Source organism: Lepus europaeus, chromosome 1, assembly GCF_033115175.1.
Source record: "Lepus europaeus isolate LE1 chromosome 1, mLepTim1.pri, whole genome shotgun sequence".
Taxonomy (NCBI): domain Eukaryota; kingdom Metazoa; phylum Chordata; class Mammalia; order Lagomorpha; family Leporidae; genus Lepus; species Lepus europaeus.
Genome location: NC_084827.1, coordinates 18,114,926 through 18,138,690, shown reverse-complemented (window position 1 = coordinate 18,138,690; position 23,765 = coordinate 18,114,926). Strand labels below are relative to the sequence as shown.

At 44.6% G+C, this 23,765-nt stretch overlaps 1 protein-coding gene across 1 annotated transcript in view; it reads right to left on the bottom strand.

Moving 5' to 3' along the window:
- The window catches only part of COPG2 (COPI coat complex subunit gamma 2), a 135,816-nt gene that overhangs the window by 90,035 nt on the left and 22,016 nt on the right, over positions 1-23,765 (bottom strand). Inside the window, exon 5 of the mRNA XM_062199635.1 lies at positions 16,398-16,477. Within this exon, the coding sequence (XP_062055619.1) occupies positions 16,398-16,477 (80 nt within the window). The remainder of the gene's footprint in view (positions 1-16,397; positions 16,478-23,765) is intronic.

Here is a 23,765-nt window from a genome sequence, read left to right as displayed (position 1 = left end):
GGTAACTTTTTACAGCAGCATCAGAAAATTATTATACAAGATTGGCACACTTTTTCTGAAAAGGTCATTAAGCATTTTACATTTTGCAGGGTATATGGTCTCACCTAAACTAGCCAATTCTGGCATTACAGCACAAAAGAAGTCACAAACAACACATTAAAAATGGCTGTGACCGCATTCCAATAAAACTTTATTTACAGAATTAGGCAGCAGTTTTGTCTAGGAGCCCTGGAGTGTAAGCCCACATGCTACATCTTAGCTTGGGCTGCACTGACAGCAAAGGCTTGCACACGAGTAGCCTGGGAACAGATTCAGAGGGAAAAGTGAAGGACACAGAAGTGAACAGGGAAGGAGGTCAAATCAACACAAGACAGCTTTCTTGAGCGGCCACTGATGCGGGCCACTGGTTACTTAATGAACAATCTTCTGAAAGGTCTTATGAAATACACCTCATGCCACTGGTTCTCAGCTCTGGGCTGAGCCCTGTAAGCCTCACAGTGCTAAGTCCCCATACTTCTGGGTTGTAAACTGCAAGTGAGTGCCAACCTGAGTGGGCAAGAAACAAAACACAGCACACATTCTGCATGCAGGCATTGTCATCCAAGAGCTGATCTCCCACAGAAGTGCTCAACACACCACAGAGGTAACCCAAAGCGGGGCCTGAGACCACGTACAGCCTTCACACTGTACACGCCCCCCGTCAAGTCTCCACTACTGAGAGTTCATCCAATGGTAATGATAACCATCTACTATTCCCACAAAAGGAACAACTCTTGGAGCACATTTCATTCTAAGGCTGTAACTGACATTCATTATCTCTTTCCTTAAACCACCCATTCTCAGTCTCCCTCCCTCCCTCTTAGCCAGCCACTCCTCTGGTTGTAGCTGCTAGTCCAGTAGGCGACCCAAATCTGTATCCCAAAGGACCTGAGTCTTGTGTTGGATGTATCCTGGTTGGACCACTGGCTGCTACTATTCTTTTTTAACCCTATCACAGGTGTAAAAGGACTAGAATATACTCAAGTGAAACACCACTGATGTAAATGTGCACGCTTCTAAATAGTGTCTTAGCTGTCTCAAGTCAACTAACTTGGTTTTAAGATATGTTGATCAATTTATTTGAAAGGCGGGGGGGGGGGGGGCTGATTGATTGATTTTCCATCCACTGGTTGATTTCTCAATTGGCTGCAATGGCTGGAGCTGGGCCAGGCTAAGGCCAGGAGCCAGGAACTCCAGCTAGGTCTCCACGTGGATGGCAGGAACACAAGTACTTGAGCCACCTTCCATTGCTTCCCAAGCACATCGACAGGGAGCTGGATTGGAAGTGCAGTAGGTGGGACTCAAATCAGCACTCTAGTATGGGACACTGCCATCCTAAGCGGTGGCTTAACTCACTGTGGCACACAACACTTGCCCTCAACTAACTCTAAAGGAAATTTTAATCTTATGAGAATTTTCTTGTACATCTACTCAGGTTAACATTTCCAGTACCCCTCATTTCTTTGCATGGATCCATAATTTCATTCAATATAATTTTCCTTCTTCTGAAAAAAACTTCCTTTTATATTTACACACGAATCTGCTAGAAAGGAACTCTCAGCTTTTTAATGTCTGAAATAGCCTTTTATCGCCTTCATTTTTGAAAGACGTTTTTGCTGGGAATAGCACTCTGTATTAATATTTCCAGAGTTATTCTTTCAGCACTATCAAGATGTTGTTCTGGTGCTTGCTCTATCAATCATTCTAATACCTTGAGAAACTTCATTTAATATTCCTTTAGGGGCTGGCGCCATGGCTCACTTGGTTAATCCTCCACCTGTGGCGCCAGCATCCCATATGGGTGCCGGATTCTGTCCCAGTTGCTCTTCTTCCAGTCCAGCTCTCTGCTGTGGCCCAGGAGGGCAGTGGAGGATGGCCCAAGTGCTTGGCCCTGCACCCACACGGGAGACCAGGAGAAGAACCTGGCTCCTGGCTTCAGACCGGTGCAGCATCAGCCGTGGCGGCCATTTGGGGAGTGAACAAAACAGAAAAAGGAAGACCTTTCTCTCTGTCTCTCTTTCTCACTGTCTATAACTCCACCTGTCAAATAAATAAAATAAATAAATAAATAAAATAATAAATTTAAAAAAACCATTCCTTTATGGTAACAAGAACCTTTAGTTCACATTAACCTGAGGAAGCCTTTACTTCACATTCATTCCTGGAAGATACTTTCAGTGGACACAGTATTCTAGGTCATCAGGCCCCTTCTTTTTTTTTTAAGATTGATTTATTTACTTATTTGAGAGTCAGAGTTATACAGAGAGAGAGAGAGAGGTCTTCCATCCACTGGTTTACTCCCTAGATGGCCACAACAGCCGGAGCTGCTCTAATCTAAAGCCAGGAGCCAGCAGCTTCCTCCGGGTGCTCCCACGTGGGTGCAGGGGCCCAAGGACTTGGGCCACCTTCTACTGCTCTCCCAGGCCATAGCAGAGAGCTGGATTGGAAGTGGAGCAGCCGGACTCGAACCAGTGCCCATATGGGATGCCGGCGCTACAGGCAGCGGCCATACCCGCTACACCATAGCGCTGGCCCCCAGGCCCTTTCTTTTAGCTCTGTTAAGGTGCTGTCCATTGTCTTTTTGATGTCCATGTTCCCTGGTGAGGAATCCACAGTCATCCATCTTGAAATCCTCCCATATGCAACATGTCATTTTTCTCTGGCTGCTTTAAGAGTTTCCCTTTACCTCTGTTTTCAGCTTTTTTTTTTTTTTTTAATTTTATTTATTTGAAAGACAGAATTACAGAGTGAGGTAGATACAGAGAGAGAGGTCTTCCATCCACTGGTTCACTCCCCAGATGGCCAAAATGGCTGGAGCTATACTGATCCGAAGCCAGGAGCCAGGAGCTTCTTCTGGTCTCCCACATTGGTGCAGGGGCCCAAGGACTTGGGCCATCTTCTACTGCTGTCCCAGGCCATAGTGGAGAGCTGGATTGAAAGAGGAGCAGCTGGGTCTAGAACCTGTGCCCATATGGGATGCCGGTGCTTCATGCCAGGGCTTTATCCTGCTGCGCCACAGTGCCGGCCCCAGCAGTTTCATTATATATCCTGCTATGGATTCCACTGAATTTATCTTATATAGGTCTCACTGAACTTCCTGAATCTGAAATTTTAAATCTATCCTCAAATTTTTAAGTTTTCAGTCATTATTTCTTTATTTTTTTCTGAACCAATCGCTTTCTCCTCCTTGTTAGGGACTTCAGTGGCATGAATCATATTAGGCCATGTGATACAGTACACAGATGGTCAGGGCTGTTTATTTTTGTTTTCAATCTTTTTTCTCTGTTCTCACTTGAGATTATTTCTACCAGCTTATCTTCCAAGTTCACCAACCCTTCCTCTAACATCTCAATACTGATATCAAGGCCAGCTGATTTTTTTTTTTTTACTTTACATGTTATACTTTGTCATTTGGCCCTCTCTCTCTCTCTCGCCCCCTCCCCCCCCATACACACACAAAGTTAAGAATTTCTTTCTACACATTGCACGAGGAATCACGTTTATGGAGCAAGGCTGAACTAGCTGGATTAATGTAATGACCAACAATTGGGTCATTTCAGGGTTAGCAACCATTATATTTCCCCTTAAGAGTTGGTCAGACTTTCCTGGTTGACTGATTTTGGATGTTGGACAGTTTGAATATATCATGAGACCTGGAGTCCTATTTAAAGGCCTCTGGGGAACACTGACTTTTCGTTTTAGCAAGAAATCAACTCAGTTAGTTGCAGACTACAAGTCTGCCTGGTGGCCTGTGCATGCTGGTCCAAATGTCTGTTCCTATTTCACAGCTCCCGCTGTGTTCTCCAGGTATATCCTGCACATGAGCTACCGTGGTAAGGTCTTTCCTCTTGTCACTGTCCCTATACTTGCTGGATGCTGAAGACTCCTTTCCAGTTCTTCTAGCCAAAAATACAGAGTATTCTCAGAGTTTTGGCTGCTGATCCTACTGTACAATTCCAGGCAGGAAGAGCCACAGTCAGGACACAGAGGGAAGAGAAGACAGAAAAGTGTGATGTGGATTTCCAGCAGCTCGCACCAGAGCCTTTTCTTAGGAACAGGTCCTATGAGCTATCGCAGCACAGTGGAGTTTTTTGGAACCGGTGCACAATGGGGGGGAAAAGCAAGGTGCAGGCCAGAGAGACGGCTCTTGTCCGTGTCTCTGTCTACGACATTTATTAACACAGTTCCCAATTCAACGGTTTTGGGGTCAAACTCAGGATACAAAGAGGAAAAATCACCATGAAATTCACTGAAGATATCCTGTAGCATTGTGTTCTCTCCCCAACGCTTGCTATTATGCACTTTCCAAATGCCTCCAGCAGTTGGATTTTGTAATGTTGTCTAGATGTTTCTGTTGTAATCGCTGGGAAAGACGGGCCACGGTGGCCTTATTTCACCTTGGCTGGAAACAAATTCCCTGTCTCTTACTTTTACTCACGATGTTCTTTTCACTAAGCGTTGGAGAAGGAAGTTTTATGACCTGGCATCACCTCATTACCTTTCCTCGAAAGTCTGCTGCAATTTCATTTTAAAAAAGAATACGTGTTAATTCAAGTAAATCAGGGCTGCTGGCTTGCAAACAGGGCAGGAGAGGGAAGGAGGAGATGTAAAGGTTTCTCATCATCCACTGAACCCACCTTTCTCTACTTCTGACCACGTGTGCGTGCTTTCTCAAGACGGAGCAAAAGATAAGTAATCCTGATGAGTATAGTCTCCATGCTTGAAAAAGAAAATGTATCATCCTTTGTGTGACTCATAAAACAAACTTCAACGGCACGTCTAATGCATGCAAGGCATTCTTCCAGAGAGTTACCCAGGATACCTTCTTAGCACATCATGTTATACTTTGTCATTTGGCCCTCTCTCTCTCTCTCGCCCCCCCCCCCACACACAAAGTTAAAAATTTCTTTCTACACATTGCACGAGGAATCACGTTCTTACACCTTCTTAGCACATCATCTGAGACCTAGGACCACACAGAGATGCCACTCTCGCCGCTCTTATTCAACATAGCATGGAAGTTTGAGAGCAACTAGCCAAGGGAAAGAAAGAAAACGGCATACAAATAGGGAAAGAGGAAGTCAAATTATCCCTGTTTGCAGATGGCATGATTCCATATAGAGTGAACCTAAAGACTCCGCCAAGAGGCTTTTTTTTTTTTTTTTTTTTTTGACAGGCAGAGTGGACAGTGAGAGAGAGACAGACAGAGAGAAAGGTCTTCCTTTGCCATTGGTTCACCCTCCAATGGCCGCCACGGCCGGCGCACCACACCAATCTGAAGGCAGGAGCCAGGTGCTTCTCCTGGTCTCCCATGGGGTGCAGGGCCCAAGCACTTGGGCCATCCTCCACTGCACTCCCGGGCCATAGCAGAGAGCTGGCCTGGAAGAGAGGCAACCAGGACAGAATCCGGCGCCCCGACCAGGACTAGAACCCGATGTGCCGGCGCCACAAGGCGGAGGATTAGCCTAGTGAGCCATGGTGCCGGCCACCAAGAGGCTTTTATAACTGCAGGACAGGGGCTGGTGCTGTGGGATAGTGGGTTAAGCTGCCACCTGTGGTGCAGCATCCCATATGGGTGCTGGTTCGCTGCTTCACTTCTGATCTGGCTCCCTACTAATGCACCCAGGAAAGCAGCAGAAGATGGCTCAAATGTCTGGGCCTCTGCACTCATGTGGGAGACTTGGAAGAAGCCCCCGGCTTCAGATCAGCCCAGCTCTGGCCATTGAGGCCATTTGGGGAGTAAACCAGCAGATGGAAGATATCTGTCTCTGTAATTCTGACTTTCAAGTAAATAAATAAACTTTAAAAAATATATACATGAAAAAATGCTCAATATCACTAGCCAAAGGCAAATAACAATCAAAATGATTGAGATACTATCTTACTTCATTTAGAAGGGCTATTATCAAAAAGACAAAAAATAACAAATGTTGGCAAGGATATGGAAAAAAGGAATGCTTGCACACTGTTTGTGGGAATGTAAATTAGTACAGCCATTATGGACAATATGAAAGTCCCACAAAAATCTAAAAGTAGATCTACCATAAAAACTAGCTATCTCACTTCTGGGTATATAAAGAAATGAAATTAGCCTATCAAAGAGACACCTGCACTCCCATGCTCACTGCAGCACTATTCGTAACAGCCAAGATATGGAATCAATCCAGATGTCTGTCAATGGATGAGCGGATGAAGAAAATGTGGAACATACACACAGTGGGTCATTGCTCAGCCAGAAAAAAGAATGAAATCCTGACATCTGCAGCAAAATGAACTGAAGGGCATGATGTTAAACGAAATAAGCCAGACACAGAAAGACACTGCTGCACGTTCTCTCTTATATTGTGGAAGTTTAAAAAAAAAAAATCGGGGCTGTGGCGCAGTAGGTTAATCCTCTGCCTGTAGCACCAGCATCCCATATGGGCACTGGTTCTAGTCCTGGCTGCTCCACTTCTGATCCAGCTCTGTGCTATGGCCTGGGAAAGCAGTGGAAGACGGCCCAGGTGCTTGGGCCCCTGCATCCATGTGGGAGACCAACAAGAAGCTCCTGGCTCCTGGCTTCAGATTGGCCCAGCTCCAGCTGTTGTGGCCATCTGGGGCGTGAACCAGCGAATGGAAGATCTTTCTCTCTGTCTTTCCCTCTCACTGTGACTCTACCTCTCAGATAAATAAAAATCGTAAAAAAAAAAAAAAAAAAAAAAAAAAAAAAAAAAAATCTTAGAATAGTGATTACTAGAGGCCGAGAGGGTGGGGGGAGGGGGAATATCAGGTAGCAGAACACAGTGAGATAGAGATAACAAGTTCTAGGGTTCACACAAAGGGACAAGTATAATTCATAATAATGTATCAAAGACCACATGAGGAACTGAAAGAGACGAGCTGGTAGACTCCAAACAAAGAAAAGATTAGAAAACAAGGATACTATTCACCTTAATCTGTATACATGTGCTGAAATACTGCACTGAATCCCATAAAAATATATGTTATGATAAAACATTTTTTGGAAAATTAAACAGAAGGTAGTGACAGGGATCATGATAAGAGTTCGGGCAGGGTGAATGAACTACTGGGAAAGAACCAATGAGGAGATGCTCTGAGACTCTGGATCCCAAAAGGGGACTACAAACACCTGAGGAAGCCAAGACAAAGAGAAGGGGAGAAGCCAAGGAAGAGGTGTGAGACGTCACAACAAACTTGGCCACTTCCTGACTCTGCCATCTGGAGCTCCGGAGTTTCGGTGCCGCCATTCAGAGAACCAGGCAAAGCTAGTTTTACTGCTGTTACCGTATCTGCCTTGTCTTGGTTCACTCACTAATCTCTTTGTCCCAGAACAACACATGGGAGTGAACACCACAAGCTACCTATATATGTCTTCTACATTACTTTTCCCCTGCTACCTGCAGTTTATTATTCTCTCATTTTTATAACAAAGGGAGAGAGAAAAAGCCATCTCTCCTTCACAAGTGTACTCATGGTCCAAGCTTCTCCCTGTCCCTCCCTCCAAGATAAGTTCTTGCTCTCAATAACAAAAATGCATAAACAAATAATTATAGGGCTGGCACTGTGGTATAGTGGGTTAAGCCTGTGCCTGCAGCACTGACACTCCACGTGGATGGATAGCAGTCCCCTGATAATGCACCTGGGAAAGCAGCAGAAGATGGCCCACAAGCTAAGGCTCCTGCTCCTGGAAGAAGCTCCTGGCTCCTGGCTTTGGCCTGGCCTAGCCCTAGCCATCATGGCCATTTAGGGAGTGAACCAGCACATGGAAGATGTCTCTCTGCCTCTCCCTCTCCCTCTCTTATAACTCCGGCTTTCAAATGAATATTTAAAACAAAACAAAACAAAAACAAAAGAGAAATCAAAGCACAAAAAGGTGAAGTAAACTTGGCTCCTGGTTCCTTGGCAAAGTCAAGTCCCAGCCAAGAGTTTAAAACACAAAGCAAAAAAACAATAATTATAGTATAATGTAAAATACTAAAATGGGAGTTAAAGTGTTCTAAGACCAGCAGAGGAGATAATGACTAATCTGCCATGAACCACCAGGAAAACAGTATGTAAGAGATACGTATCTGAGCTATGTGAAAAAAATAAATCCGGCAACTTCAGGCACAGGGAGAGACATGGACAAAGATACAGCGCACCAAATAGCATGAGGAGCTTGGGAAAGTGCAACAACACTGATAGGCACTCCAGAAAATGCCAATATTTACGTGACGGGTAGAAGAAAAGCAGCCAACATGTGAAGAAACAGAAAATGGAACAACCAGAGACGGGAGGCAATTCAGGACTGTGGTTTTGGAAAGCCAAGAATGGCAAACTTTAAGACATGTGTGGGGCTGGTGCTGTGGCGTAGCGGGTAAAGCTACGCCCTACAGTGTCAGTATCCCATATGGGCACCAGTTTTGAGTCCCGGCTGTTCCACTTCTGACCCAGCTCTCTGCTCTGGCCTGGGAAAGCAGCAGAAGGTGGCCCAAGTCCTTGGGCCTCTATACCGACGGGGGAGACTCGGCGGAAGCTCCTGGCTCCTGGCTTCGGATCGGTGCAGCTCTGGCCATTCCAGCCAATTAGGGGGTGAACCAGCAGACGGAAGATCTCTCTCTTTCTCTCTCTCTGCCTCTCCTCTCTCTCTGTGTAAGTCTTTCAAATAAACAAATTAATAAATCTTAAAAAAAAAAAAAAGACATGTGTAACCAAGCTAACACTGGGGCAGAGGTGTGGGAAGATGTGGACTGAAATTTCACAGTCAGATTTTGCAACTGAGAGGTTTCCAGCGATCTTTGAGAGAGGAGTTCACCACAGTGGCGGCTACCTCTGATGACAATCGTACCTCATCCCCTTTCTCGTTCTAAGCCAAGTGCTGGCAGAAACTCTGCAAGAGTAGTCACAGAGGGACAGCTGCATATTCAAACAGAAACGTTGTCCCAGCAGAAAGTCTGTGGACTTAGATTCCCCAGGAATCTCAAAGTGTTTTTCTCCGTCTTCCCAAATTCACACATTATCCCTATAATTGATTTCAAAACTGCCTGCGTGCTGTCTCTACAACCCATTCATTTTTTCCTCAATCAGAATCTACACACTGATCATTTAATTTTCAGAGAGTAGGGATGTAACTTACCACACACTGATACCACCCACCCTCCACACTACTGTGAGTGAGCGTTCACTTCCCCAGAATTCCAGAATTCTAAGCAATCTTCACATGTACACTTCCACTGGGTTGAGTTCCATCAGAAAGGGGTTTGGCTTCTAGTAATGGTAGGACAGTACTGCCAAATTGTCAATATATTTGACCATTCTTTCTTTTTTTAAAGGTTCATTTTATTTGAAAGACAGAGTTCTTCCATCCACTGGTTCATTCCCCCAAATGGCCTTTAGTAGAAGGGACTGGTTCCAGGAGCCTGGAACTCCATCTGGGTCTCTCATGTGGGTGTAGAGGCCCAAGTACTTGGACCGTCCTCTGTTGCTTTCCCAGGTGCATTAGCAGGGAACTGGACTGGAAGTGGAACAGCCAGGACGTGTCATGCAGCAGGTGGCAGCTTTACCTGCTACAAGACAACGCTGGCTCCTATATTTGACCATTCTTAATCCACTAACTAAATCTCTTCACTGTTTTTAACCGAGTTGTAATTTATATACATTAAAAACAAGTGTTCACTCAGACAAGTTTTTTTTTTTTATTTTATTTATTTATTTGAAAGTCAGAGTTACACAGAGAAAGGAGAGGCAAAGAGAGAGAGAGAGAGAGGTCTTCCTTGGTTCACTCCCCAAATGGCCACAAAGGCCAGAGCTGCGCCCATCCGAAGCCAGGAGCCAGGAGCTTCTTCCTGGTCTTCCACGTGGGTGCAGGGGCCCAAGGACTTGGGCCATCTTTCACTGCTTTCCCAGGCCATAGCAGAGAGATGTATGGGAAGTGGAACAGCTGGGTTTCGAACTGGCACCCACATGGGATTCGAGCGCTTCAGGGCACGGCGTTAACCTGCTGCGCCACAGCGCCGGCCCCTCAGACGAGTTTTGACAGTACGATCACCCGTGTAACCTCCATCCAAAATAAAACACTGAACACTTCCATCACCTCAGAAAGTGTCCTCATTTCCAGTCAACCTCCTCCAACCCACCAAACTTCTGGTTCTATCACCACTGATGAGCTTGGCTGTTCTTGGAAGTAGTTTATACAAACAGAATCATCTTGCATGAATCCTTTTCTGTCTGTTTTCCTTTGTTCCAACACAATGTTTCAGAAGTTTATCCATACTGTTGCTTGAGTCCATACTTTGCTCCTTTTTCTTGCTGAGTAGCAGTCCATGGTTTGCTTATCCCACAATTTGTTTACCCACTCTCCTACAGATGAGCACTTGGCTTGTTTCCAGTTTAGGACAATCACAAAAAAGCAGCTAGCAAATCCTCTACAATCTTCTTGTAGCTGATGTTTCCATTCTAGAAGTGGTACAATATTACTGTTACCTAGTGGGTCTATGTGTAACTTTATGAGAAAATACCATATCTTCTCTAAGGTGTTTGTACCCATTCTACGTTTCTACCTACAAGCATGTGAGAGTTCCAACTGTTCTATATACTTGGTACTGCTGTAGAGGCTTTTCGATTTTGATACTATCAGGATTTTTTCATTTTAACCATTTTAGTGGCGTATCATCTCACTAAGGGCTTAATTTGCACCGCCCTGATGACTAGTAATGTTAATGTTTCTGTTCTTATTGGCCATTCGTAAGTATTGGTTTTCTTAATCTCCCTTGTCTCCTACCATCTAATATAGTTGTCTACATACATAGAATGGTCATCTATAATGTCAGCGTTACATTCCTACTGTAAAAAACTATCAAATTAGTGAGTTAAAACAACACAATTTATCTTACAGTCCCACAGAATAGAAGTCTCACTGAGTTAAAAATCATTGTATCATCAAAGGTCTGGCATTTCATATGCAAAAATATATTCATCCCACCCAAGATCCCCCCAAGTCTCAACACAACACCTTGCAGCATCTATTCAAAGCCCAAAATCTCATCTAATTCTGACTCAAAAGTCCCAACCCTGTTATCAAAGTCATCTAAACTAGATATGACTGAGATTCCTGGTATAATCCCTCCTGAGGCAAAATTCCTCTCCATCTGTGAACCTATAAAAATAGACAATGAGTCCCCTGTTCCTAACGTATAAGGGTGTGACTTCCAGCAGTTAGGAATTACAGATATTCCTGATCAGGAGAGAAAATGGCAAGAAGTCATGGTCTCGGGCACTTCTGAAACCCAACCAGCAAACTGCAGCAGGTTTCTGCCTGGAGAACTCCGTGTTGCTCCCAGCCCCACCCCACGCCTGGCCCTCTGCTGCGACAGCCTCCTCTTCCAGGAAGGGTGGCTGGCATGTACCCAGGCACCCTTCCTCCTGCCTGGAGAACTCTGTGGCACTGACAGCCTTCTTTCACTTCAGCCTCTCCCTGTCCCTTGGGATCCAAGCTAGCTGTGTTTCCATGGGCATAAGGTTCTCAAGAACCTCGTGTCTAAGTACACATCCTCACTCAGTAGACCAGAGGCTCCTCCACAGATCTTGTCTAGAGAATTCCATCTCTCTGTGTGGCTTCTGCTTAGATGCTAAGGGAATCTATGGGTCATACCCTCGATGTCTTCAGAGTGCTTTGTGTAAGTGAACACGCTGATTTTCAGATCTTTCTGTGATTCCAGCAACAAATTATACAGTGACTCCTTGGCTTTTTCTCTAGAGAACACTTTCCTGGAGTCGACCTCTTGATTTTAGCACCCTTTGCTACTCAGGTAGGCTGGGAATGCCCAAAATCATCAAGCCCTGGTTCTTGTTTCAACTGGTCTTACCTTAATCTATTCCTCTGCTTTCAAATTATACTAAAGGCATCAAAGAAACCAACCTGTACCTTCAACACTTTTCTTGGAAATCTCATCAACTAAATATACAAGTTCAGGGTCCAGGCATTTTTTTTTTTAGTAGTTAGGATCCCGCTCAGGATGCCCACATCCCATATGGGAGCTGTGGGCAACTGGGGAATCAATCAGGAGCTGGGTGTGCTCTCTCTCTTCCTCTCAATCAAATTACTTTTTAATTAATTTACTTATTTGAAAGGAAGAGAGAGACAGAAACAGAGAGAGATCTTTCTATCCCTGGTTCATAGCCAGAGTTGGGCCAGGTTGAAGTCAGGAGCCTGAAACTCCATCCAGGTCTCGCACATGGGAGCCAGGGTCCCAACCACTTGAGCCATCACTGCTGCCACTCAGGGTGTGCATTAGCAGGGAGCAGGTTCAGAAGCAGAGCTGGAACCTGAACCCAGGCACTCAGGAGTCCCAAAGAGCAACTTAACCACTGTGCCAACTGCCCACCCCTATCAAATAAAGTATTTCAAATGTTTTTTAAAAATTCAAGTTCATTGCTCATAAATAAAAGTCAGTTCATACACTTTTCACATAACTGCAGGACGCAATTCTGCCACCCTTTCTGCCATTACAATCACGTGGACCCCCTTTCCTCTCATCTCCAACAGCTTTCCTCGTTTTCCTCTGAGTCTCCACCAGCAGCACTTTCAATGCCCGTATTTCCAGCAAGTCTGCTTATAATGAGTTAGGTATTCTCGAGAGAGACAGGTAGGTTCTCTACTCTGCTCCTTACTCCTCTCTGAGCCTGTCAGTCACCAACATTCATCTCTGTACCAGTAGCCTGTTCACAGCAATCTAGCCTTTCCTATCATACTCTGCAAAATGCTTTCAACATGTGCTCGCTGCCAATACTACATTTTTAGGTATTTGTTACTGGAGCACCTCACTTCCATTAGCTTCCTATTGCTGCTGTAAAAATGTACTACAAATTACAACGTAAGAAAACACTTAGGGGCTGGCGTTGTGGCATAGCAGGTAAAGCCGTCACCTGCAGTGCCAGCATCCCATATGGGTGCTGGTTCAAGTCCCAGCTGCTCCACTTCCAATCCAGCTCTCTGCTATGGTCTGGGAAAGCAGTGGAAGATGGCCCAAGTCTTTGGGCCCCTATACCAATGTGGGAGACCTGGAAGAAGCTCCTGGCTCCTGGCTTCAGATTGGCGCAGCTCCGGCCGTTGCGGCCATCTGGGAAGCGAACCAGTGGAAGAGCTCTCTCTCTGTAACTCTGCCCTTCAAGTAAATAAATGAATCTTTTTTAAAAATCTATTTATTTAGTTATATTACAGTTCTGAAGGAAGTTTAACACAGGAGGTCTCACTGGGCTGGAATCAAGATGTCAGCAAAGCTGCATCCCTTTGTGGAGGCTCCATGGGTTGCTCTGGCTCTGTAACGGCTTGACGGTGTCCCCCCAGGATTCATGTGCGGGAAGCTTGGTCCCCAGGGTGTGGTGCTGAGGTGGTGGAAACGTTAAGAGGTGAGGCCCAGCAGCAGGAAGTGAGGTCACTGAGAGCCACCTTCCTCCACTTAAACCCAGCCACATCCTCACATCTCTTTACTGACTTTTTCTCTCTCTGACGTCTATTTCGTAAGAAGAAAGGACCCACTTGAATAATCCAGGACAATCTCCCCATCTGCTGTTCACCAGCTTTCCCTCCCCTTTGCCATGTTATGCAACAAATCCATAGGTCCTGGGAACTGGGACCTGGACACCTTTGAGGGGCCATGATTCTGTCTACCATAGCTACTAATCATTTCAAGTGGACAAAAACAAAAAGTAAACCGTAAGTCAAGGTGACCCAACAAGACGCAGAGGGAAGTATTAATGGCTATAAGTAACAAACAAAAGAATCAATAGCTGACTGACCTGTTTACTTAGTTAACCTAGCCATGCAACTTCAGGTTTCCTGTTTCTGACTTGGGGCAGACACTGTTGGTTAACTAATCCAACACCAATTTTTAACCCGTTATCCCTTGCCTGCCCATAATACTTGGGCTATAAAAGCTAAATACTCACTTTCCTAGCCTCCTAGTTAACAGTTGTGCCAAATGAAATCTAAAAACTGCCTTGGGAAAAGCCACTGCATTCCTGGTAAGAGACAGATGGTGCTGGCACTCCCGAGCCGCTCCCAGCAGCCCTGGCTGACGGCGCTTCACTGCCCGTGAGGCAGGCGTCTACTCTGCAATAATGGACCGTGTCCAGAAGGACTGAAGACACTGGCCCTGACCCTGCGGAAGTACTGAGGCAGCACCAGCTCTTCTAGGCCTCCAGACTGGAGCTTCATGAGCAAAGATAAACTCCCATCTCGTGTAAGCCTCAGTGTGCACCAGCTTTTCATTGCAAGCTTTGCTAACAGGAACTATCTTCAATACAACTGCTGCTTAAACATGAGCACTCCCCTCCAAAACTGTGCAAGTGTTTTTGTTGCGCAAAAAACAGATACACTTAGACGACTTACAATCAATAATTAAGAAGGCAAGTATTTTTAAATGACACTTATGTATTTTAGAACTATGAACTATATATACATATTTAAGGATACTTGGAAATTATCAAAACTTAAAAGAAAATAAATAACCAGAATCCCAAACATCCAAATATAGCCTACTGGTAATATATCAGGGTACACAGTAACTTCAAAAAGTTCATGGATAATGGAATAAAAGATAACTGCATTTTGGTGCAAAAATTTTTTTTTCATATGTGCATTGTCCATTAAGTTTTTTAATACCCTTCATATGTGTGGATTTCAAAATGTTTGCACCAAAATATTTTCTTAATTCCACTTTCCATTAACTTTGGAAGTACCCTCATACTTCCAATTCATGTTTTACCATACACACATAAAGTAACTTTTAAAGTGAAACTCTATGCAATACACAGATTGAATCCAACTGCTATTTAGCACTTTACTGAGGAATTTTCTATATCATAAAAGATTTTTCAAAAATATTTTCAAACACTTAAAATATTTCATAATATAAGTTGATTAAATAATTTTTTAAAGATTTATTTATTTATTTGAAAGAGTTACACACAGAGAGAAGGAGAGGCAGAGAGACAGAGAGAGAGAGAGAGAGGTCCTCCATCTGGCAGTTCACTCCCCAATTGGCTGCAACTGCCAGAGCTGCGACGATCCAAACCCAGGAGCCAGGAGCGTCCTCCGGGTCTCTCATGCAGGTGCAGGGGCCCCAGGACTTGGGCCATTTTCCACTGTTTTTCCAGGCCACAGCAGAGAGCTGGATAGAAGTGGAGCAACCAGGTCTCGAACCAGTGCCCATATGGGATGCTGGTACTCCAGGCCAGGGCTTTAACCCAGTGCGCCACAGCACCGTCCCCAATTAAATAATTCTAACATCAGTAGATAGGTAAGCTGTTTTGTCCTTTTAGGTAATATAAGCAGTGCTGCCACAAACATCAATGTACTAAGTTTTTCTGTGCTATCTCCAGTTATTTTCTGGGGTCAGTCCCACAGATGTGGTATTAGTAAGTCAAAGGGATAAAACAAATGCCACCAACTTCTAGAAAAACTGAATCAATTTTTTACTCTAAGTTCTATAAAAAAAAAAAAAAAAGTAAGTCTCCCTTAAAAATACCAAATGTTGGCCGGCGTCGCGGCTCACTAGGCTAATCCTCAGCCTTGCGGCGCCGGCACACCGGGTTCTAGTCCTGGTCGGGGCACCGATCCTGTCCCGGTTGCCCCTCTTCCAGGCCAGCTCTCTGCTGTGGCCAGGGAGTGCAGTGGAGGATGGCCCAAGTGCTTGGGCCCTGCACCCCATGGGAGACCAGGAGAAGCACCTGGCTCCTGCCATCGGATCAGCGTGGTGCACCGGCCGCAGCGCGCCAACCGCAGCGGCCATTGGAGGGTGAACCAACGGCAAAAGGAAGACCTTTCTCTCTGTCTCTCTCTCTCACTGTCCACTCTGCCTGTCAAAAAAAAAAAAAAAAAAAATGTTGCCTGTTTGCTTTTTGTCAAAGTGAGTAAGAATATTGTAACTCATTCTTGAATTTTTAATTTCAGTTTTTTGGCTCCTAGTAAGAATGACTGACTAAAGATACTTAGGTTCTTTATAGTGGTTACTTTATGAATTGTCTGTCAGCTTTTAAGTATAAGAGTTCTTTATACAAAAGATACTAGACTCTGGATATGTTTCTTGTAAATATTTCCACGTATATCGCTTTTTGGTTTAATTTACATATCTTTACCAACTTTTCAATACAATCAAATCTATGAGAGGCATTTCCTTTGTGAGTTCTTTCTTTGCTTTATCAGACCGGGATAGCTGTCACATGATGACAACTGAATTTTATAGAACAATGCTTTAGCACAGGACACTCTTCTAACTTCTATTGACATTCTCATAGTCAAAACACTAACACAGAAAGAGAACGGTAAATATCCCACCAAACACCAAAGAATCCATGCCAGACACCGGCCGGTCACTTACCTGCTCGTGACAATGATCACATCCTCAGAGATAGTAGCCATCTCTTTGATGGTAAGGTAGCACATTCTCCTCAAAGTTTGCTGAAAAATTATTTACAGAGGCAACACATTACACATAACGAAAAGGCTTTTTAATTGTTTGAAATGATGACCACAAGAAGATCTATCTAGATGTACTTTAAAAGACTTTCAACTACCCAAATGTAAAAATATCTAGGTGACAAAATATTCAGAATATAACTATTTTGTAAATATAAATAATGGATGCACTGACACACTGGGAAACAGGTAAAAATTTAAAAACTTAATTACATGGGAGTTTCTACAGAGACAAACTTCTGCTCTGACACTGAGTCAAGAGGAAGATGACCCAAGCCCTTGGGCCCCTATACCCACATGGGACACCAGGAAGAAGCTCCTGGCTCCTGGCTCCTGGCTTTGGATCAGCCCAGCTCTGGCTGTTGCAGCCATTTGGGGAGTGAACCAGCAGATGGAAGACCTCTCTCTCTCTCTCTCTGCCTCTGCCTCTGCCTCTATGTAACTCTGCTTTTCAAATAAATAAGTAAATCTTTATTTTTTTAAAAGATTTATTTATTTGGGCCGGCGCCGCGGCTCACTAGGCTAATCCTCCGCCTTGCGGCGCCGGCACACCGGGTTCTAGTCCCGGTCGGGGCACCGATCCTGTCCCGGTTGCCCCTCTTCCAGGCCAGCTCTCTGGGAGTGCAGTGGAGGATGGCCCAAGTGCTTGGGCCCTGCACCCCATGGGAGACCAGGAGAAGCACCTGGCTCCTGCCATCGGATCAGCGTGGTGCACCGGCCGCAGCGCGCCAACCGCGGCGGCCATTGGAGGGTGAACCAACGGCAAAAGGAAGACCTTTCTCTCTGTCTCTCTCTCACTGTCCACTCTGCCTGTCAAAAAAAAAAAAAGATTTATTTATTTGAAAGTCAGAGTTACAGAGAGGAGAGGCAGAAAGAAAGAGAGAGAGAGAGAGAGAGAGAGAGAGAGAGAGAGAGAGAGAGAGAGGTCTTCCATCTGCTGGTTCACTCCCCAATTAGCCGCAACAGCCAGAACTGCACAGATCCTAAGCCAGGAGCCAGGAGCCAGGAGCCTCTTCCAGGTCTCCCACGCAGGTGCAGGGACCCAAGGACTTGCTATCCTCCACTGCTTTCCCAGGCCATAGTAGAGAGCTGGATCGGAAGTGGAGCAGCCAGGTCTCAAACTGGTGCCCATATGGAATGCCAGCGCTTCAGGCCAGGGCATTAACCTGCTGTGCCACAGTGCCAGCCCCAATAAATAAATCTTAAAAAAAACACACACATTTCAGATACCATCTCACACACAACAAAATACCAAGCACTCAAAACAATATCAATACAAACTATTAGCAGAGATATTTTCTTAACCACTATAACCTAGTGCATAAACACACAGAAAATGCTAAACAAAATATGAACCAAAAATTTAAATATGTAGCCAAGGGCAAAATAAAAAGAAATTTACAGATGCCAAAAATTAAACCAAACACTCTCAACCATAAAGTAGAAGTCCACGACCTCAGTGGCATGGATACAGTACATAAAATCTAGGAAGAATGGGACTATAGAAGTATATTCTTCAGGCACAAGAAAAATTATTCCAAATAGTAACTCACAAATACTGCAAGGAATGAAGAGTTTTTTAAAAGGTGGTAAAGACTTGAATAAATCTCAATTTATAACAATAACAACAAAACACCAAAACCATGAGCTATAAAATTTAAGTACTCATATGTATGGCAATGTGTGTATGTCTATGCATGGTTACACATTTATATTTAGAAGCTCATACGCATATAAGGAATAAAAGGGTCCTAGGATTCTTCAACTTCCCCAAAGAAAAGACAAAGATGAATATTAGACTTTGATAAGTCAAAAACCCATGTTCCAATTTTTAGGGTGACCACTAAAAGAATTTCCAAATTATTATCCCATATGTTGACATTCTTCATTTTGCTTGAAATGCACACATAGTTTTTTCATAGCATCCATTTTTTTATGAACTTGAGGAAGATGACTTTTTTTTTAAAGATTTATTTATTTATTTATTTATTTGAAAGGCAGAACTAGAGAGGCAGAGGCAGAGAGAGAGGTCTTCCATCAGCTGGTTAACTCACCAAGTGGCTGTACCGGCTAGAGGGTGTGTCAACCCAAAGCCAGGAGCCAGGAGATTTCTCTGGGTCTCCCACGCAGGTACAGGGGCCCAAGGACCTGGGCCATCCTCCACTGCCTTCCCAGGCCATAGCAGAGAGCCAGATTGGAAGTGGAGCAGCCGGGATTCAAACCAGTGCCCACACAGGATGCCGGCACTGCAGGAGTTGGCCTCACCCACCACACCACAGCGCCAGCAGCTCTGATGACTTGTATTTTAAAAATGTTTTACACTGGGGCCAGCACTGTGGCATAGTCGGCTAAGCCTAGGCCTGCGGCATCCCATATGGGTGCCAGTGCGTGTCCTGGCTTCTCTTCTGATCTAGCTCTCTGCTATGGCCTGGGAAAGCAGTAGAAGATGGCTCAGTTGCTTGGGGCCCTGCACCCGTGTGGGAGACCCAGTAGTTCCTGGCTTCTGGCTTCTGACTGCTCCAACTCCGGCCATCGTGGCCATTTGGGGAGTGAACCAATGGAGGGAAGACCTCTCTCTCTGTTTCTCTCTGTCTGTAACTCTGCCTCTCAAATAAATAAATAAAAATCTTTTTAAAAAAAAGTTTTACAGGAAAATAATCTTTTAATTCCATTTTCCACGAAGTCTGTGAAGTACCCTCGTATTTTCCTGCTTCTTTGTATACCTGACAATGTTTTCTTAGATGCTATATGTTATGAAGTGAAGATGTTAAGTGCTGGATTTCGTTGTACTCTTCTATATAGTATTGAACCTGTTCTGTCCTGAGGTTAAATTACTTGGCATCGGTTCTTCTTCTTTGAGGCCCGCATACTGCTGGAGACAAGCTTTGGTGAACATGTCTGCTTTATTAACGACCACACACACTTTTTAAAGAGCAGGCAGAAGGGGCGTAACTAATTCAGGGCAACACTAATTCTATAGGACAGAATCCATACTGGCACCAATACGCTTCTCCAATCAGCTTGAAGGTCCCGGAGCTAGGCTAGCTTTCCAGGTGGTCCTGATGGGCCTGGGCCACTCCGGGGAGCTGTTTACCTGATGCAATTACAGGGCCCTTTAGCATGGAGCAGGGGTGGGGAACGTGCCTGGGGTCCGCCACCTGCCAGCAGTCAGGCTGTGGGGTCCTCCCTGGGAGGCACGGTGTACCATGCCCTCTCAACCTCCTGCAAGGGGAGGGCAGGCAGACCCCCGCCAGGCAGAGATCACCCTCATCGGCCTACTTTTAAGCTCTCTAAGCTTTAACCTCAGGCTAACGTATTCCCATTAAGTAGGTGATTTCCTCCTTAGAACCATGCAAGGTCTCTCCACTCTCACTGGTGAGAGTGGGACCTATTCTCAGCCATTTGTTCTTCACTCTTCCCTTGCCCTTGACCACATATACACGTATCAGGAATTATCTGAAGACTCAGACAGTTCTCAGCAGATTGCTGGAGATCTCTCTTCTTCTCTCCCCTCTCCTCCCTCCCTCCCTCCCTCTCTCCCTCCCCCACCTCCAACCCCTTTCTCCCTCTTCTCTGGTATTCTACTCTACAAATTCAAGCTTTCCTGGCTTTCCCAGCTTCCCCCCGTTTGGCCACCTCAGAGTGAATGAGGCCCCTATTCAGCCTGCCCGTGCTGACCTGGGGGCTGCGGTCTGCCTCTGGGCAGGGAACCAGCGCACTCCTGGGCCTCGTCCTGCTTGTTCCCCTTCTTCAGAACCCAGCCCTCGGCTGCCCGTTACCTCATGTCTGAACACAACGTACAGAACTGAGGTCTACATGACTCCATTCCTCCGAAGTCCACTGTGTCTAGCTTCATGGTTCAGTGATTGCTTATTTTTGTAAACGCTCTGTGTGCTCTCTGTTTACACTTAGTGCAGACAACGATATATTCAGGTCTAAATCTACCACTTTATTCTATGATTTATGTTCATCCTGCTTGATCTATGTTCTTTTTCCTCCCCTTTGTCCCCTTCTTTTGTATTGATTTTTTAGTATTCTTTTAGCACAATTAGTTTGGAAGAGAAAAACAACTAACAGAAAAGAAAGCCAGTGAAACAAAAAGCTGGTTCTGTGTACAGATCAATAAACTTCAGGGGCTGGCCCTTGGCACAAGCAGTTAAGATACCACTTGGGATGTCCCCTATGCCATTACTGGAGGGCCTCGTTCAAGCCCTGGCTTCACCCTCCACTCCAGCTTCCTGCTGCCGTGTACCCTGAGAGGCAGCAGGTGATGCCTCAGTACTTGGGTCCCTGCCACCCACATGAGAGAGAATCGAGTTCTTGGACTGGCCCGGCTCCAGCTGTTGTGGGCATTTGGGAAGTGAATGGGTAGATGGGAGACCTCTCTCTGTCTCTTTCTTCCTTTGTCTCTCTGCTTTCCAAAAAAATTAAATATTTAAACATTCTAAGTTCATAAATCACTAGACAAACTTCCTAGGAATAAAAGAAGACAGAATTTACCAATACCAGATTGAAAGAAGAAACATCACTGACTATTCTATCAGCATTAAAAAGAATGAAGGGGCAGAGTTCTGGCACATTGGTGGAAGTGTCACTTTGGATACCACACTCCACAGCACAGTCTGGGTCCGTGTCCCAGCTCCACTCTCCCATTCCTCCTGCCTGCTAATGCGCACAACACCTGCCTGCTAATGAGACATCGGTGATGGATCAAGCGCTCTGGACCCTGCACACAGCCTGGCCCGCGGTGATGGATCAAGTGCTGGCCCAACCCAGCTATCGTGGGCATCTGGGGAGTGAACAACAGACGGAAGCTCTCTCTTTCTGCCTCTCTGTATGTCCTTCTCTCTCTCTCTCTCTCTCTCTCTCAAATTAAGTAAAGAAATATAGTTTTAAAGGAATAAGAGAATATTATGAACACCTTCATGACAACTTCAATAATTTAGATGAAATGGACAAATTCCCTGAAAAATACAAACTACCAAAGCAGATTCCAGAAGACAAATAACCTGAGTAGCACCATAACTAATGTTTTAATGGAGTTAATTAAGCTAAAAAACCAAACACATAAAAAGAATAGCTTCAATAGTGAATTCTAATAAACACTGAAGGGAAATTTAGGAATGATTCTACAAAAACTCTTTCAGAAAACAGAAGAGTAAGAAACCCTTCACAACTCATATGAGGTCAGCATTATCCAAATACAAAAAGCAGGCAAAAACATCCTAAGAAGAAACTACAGATCAATGTTTAACGACCCTAGGTAAAACTACTTAGCAAGTCAGCGTGTGAGTTTGTGTGTACACATAGCAAAGGATTTCTTCCCCATGAAACTGAATCGATGTGTTGTACCATATTGATATACTAAAAAGAAAAATCATGTGACAATCCATTGGATATAGAAATCCAATATCAAAATCCAATACGCATTCATGAAAAGAATCTCTCAGCAAACTAGGAATAGAAAGGAACTCCCTAAATCTGACGAAAGTCACCTATGAAAATTTCCAGCCGACAACCAACTTAATGTGAAAGTCTAAATGTCTCTCCTAGATCAGGACCTCTACCAGCAATCATGTTCATCATCCACATTCAACAGTGCAAGGAGTCAGTAAGACACACAAATAAAAGGCAAACAGATTGAAAAGGAACAAGTAAATCTTTTTTTGAAGGTGACATGACCAATTATATAGAAAATCCTAGAGAATCACCCATAAATATTCCTAAACTAATAAATGAATTTAACAAGATCGTAAGAAATATGGTCAATATATAAAAATCAACGTAATTTCTAAACACTGTCAACAAACAATACAAACACAACAGCATCAAAAAATGCCATCTACTGGGGCCAGCACCATGGTGTGGTAGGCTAACCCTCTGCCTGCAGCAGAGGCACCCCACATGGATGCCAGTTCCTGTCTCGGCTGCTCTTCTCCCCATCCACCTCCCTGCTAATGGCCTGAGAAAGCAGCGGAAGATGGTCCAGAAACTCGGGCCCCTGCCCCTGCTTGGGAGATCAGAAGGAAGCTCCTGGCTCCTGGCTTCGGATCATCTCAGCTCTGGCCGTTGTGGTCATTTGGGGAGGGAACCAGCGGAATGCAAGACCTCTCTCTTTATGGCTCTGCCTCTCTCTGTAACTCTTTCAAATAAAATAAAATAATTCTTTAAAAGAAAAAAAAAACTGCAAGGATTTCAGAAATTTTTAAAGATTTAGACAAACAGAGAGAAAGAGAAAGGGAGAAAACAGACAATAAAGATATTCTGTCTCCTGATTCACTCCCCAAAAAGCCACAATGGCTGAGGCTGGTCTAGGCAGAAGTCTGGAGTGTCATCCAGGTCTCCCATGTGGGTGACAGGAGCTCAAGCACTCTGACCATGGTTTACTGCCTTCCCAAGCATATTAGCAGGGAGCTGGATTGTAATCAGAGCAACCAGGATATGAACCAGCACTCTGATATGGGATTCTAGTGACACAAGCAGCAACTTAACCCACTGCGTCACAATACCAGCCCTAGATTTAAAAATTATTTTTTGCATCCAAAAAAATTATTTTTGCACCAACATGGGAAACCCAGAAGAAGCTCCTGGCTCCTGGCTTCGTCTGGCCCAGCCCTGGTCATTATAGCCATCTGGGAAGTGAACCAGCAAATGGAAGATCTCTCTCTGTGTCTCTGCCTGCCTCTCTCTCTCTCTCTCTAACTCTGCCTTTCAAATAGATAAATAAATCTTAAAAAAAAAAAAAAGAGAGCGAGAGAGACTTGAATAAAGGGAGATATCACATGTCCGTGAAGCAGAAAACTCATTATTGTTACAATATCAATTCTCTTCAAATTAATCTCTTTTTAAAGATTTATTTATTTGAATGGTAGAGTTACAGAGAGAGAGAGAGAGACAGAGAGAGAATCTTCCATTTGCCAGTTCATTCCCCAAATGGTCACCTGGGCCAGGCTGAAGCCAGGAGCCAGGAGCTTCTTCTGAGTCTCCCACATGGGTATAGTGACCCAGGGACTTGGGTCATCTTCTACTGCTTTCCCAGGCACATTAGCAAGGAGCTGGATCTGAAGTGGAGCAGGCAGGTCTCGAACTGGTGCCCATAAGGGATGCTGGCATTGCAGGTGGCAGCTTTACCCACTATGCAACAGCACAGTCCCCAAATTAATCTTTATATACATTACAATCGCCACCAAGTTTCAACAGGCCTTTTTAAAACAGAAATGAAAAAGCTCGTTTAAAATTCAAATTGAAATGCAAAGAATTTAGAAGAACC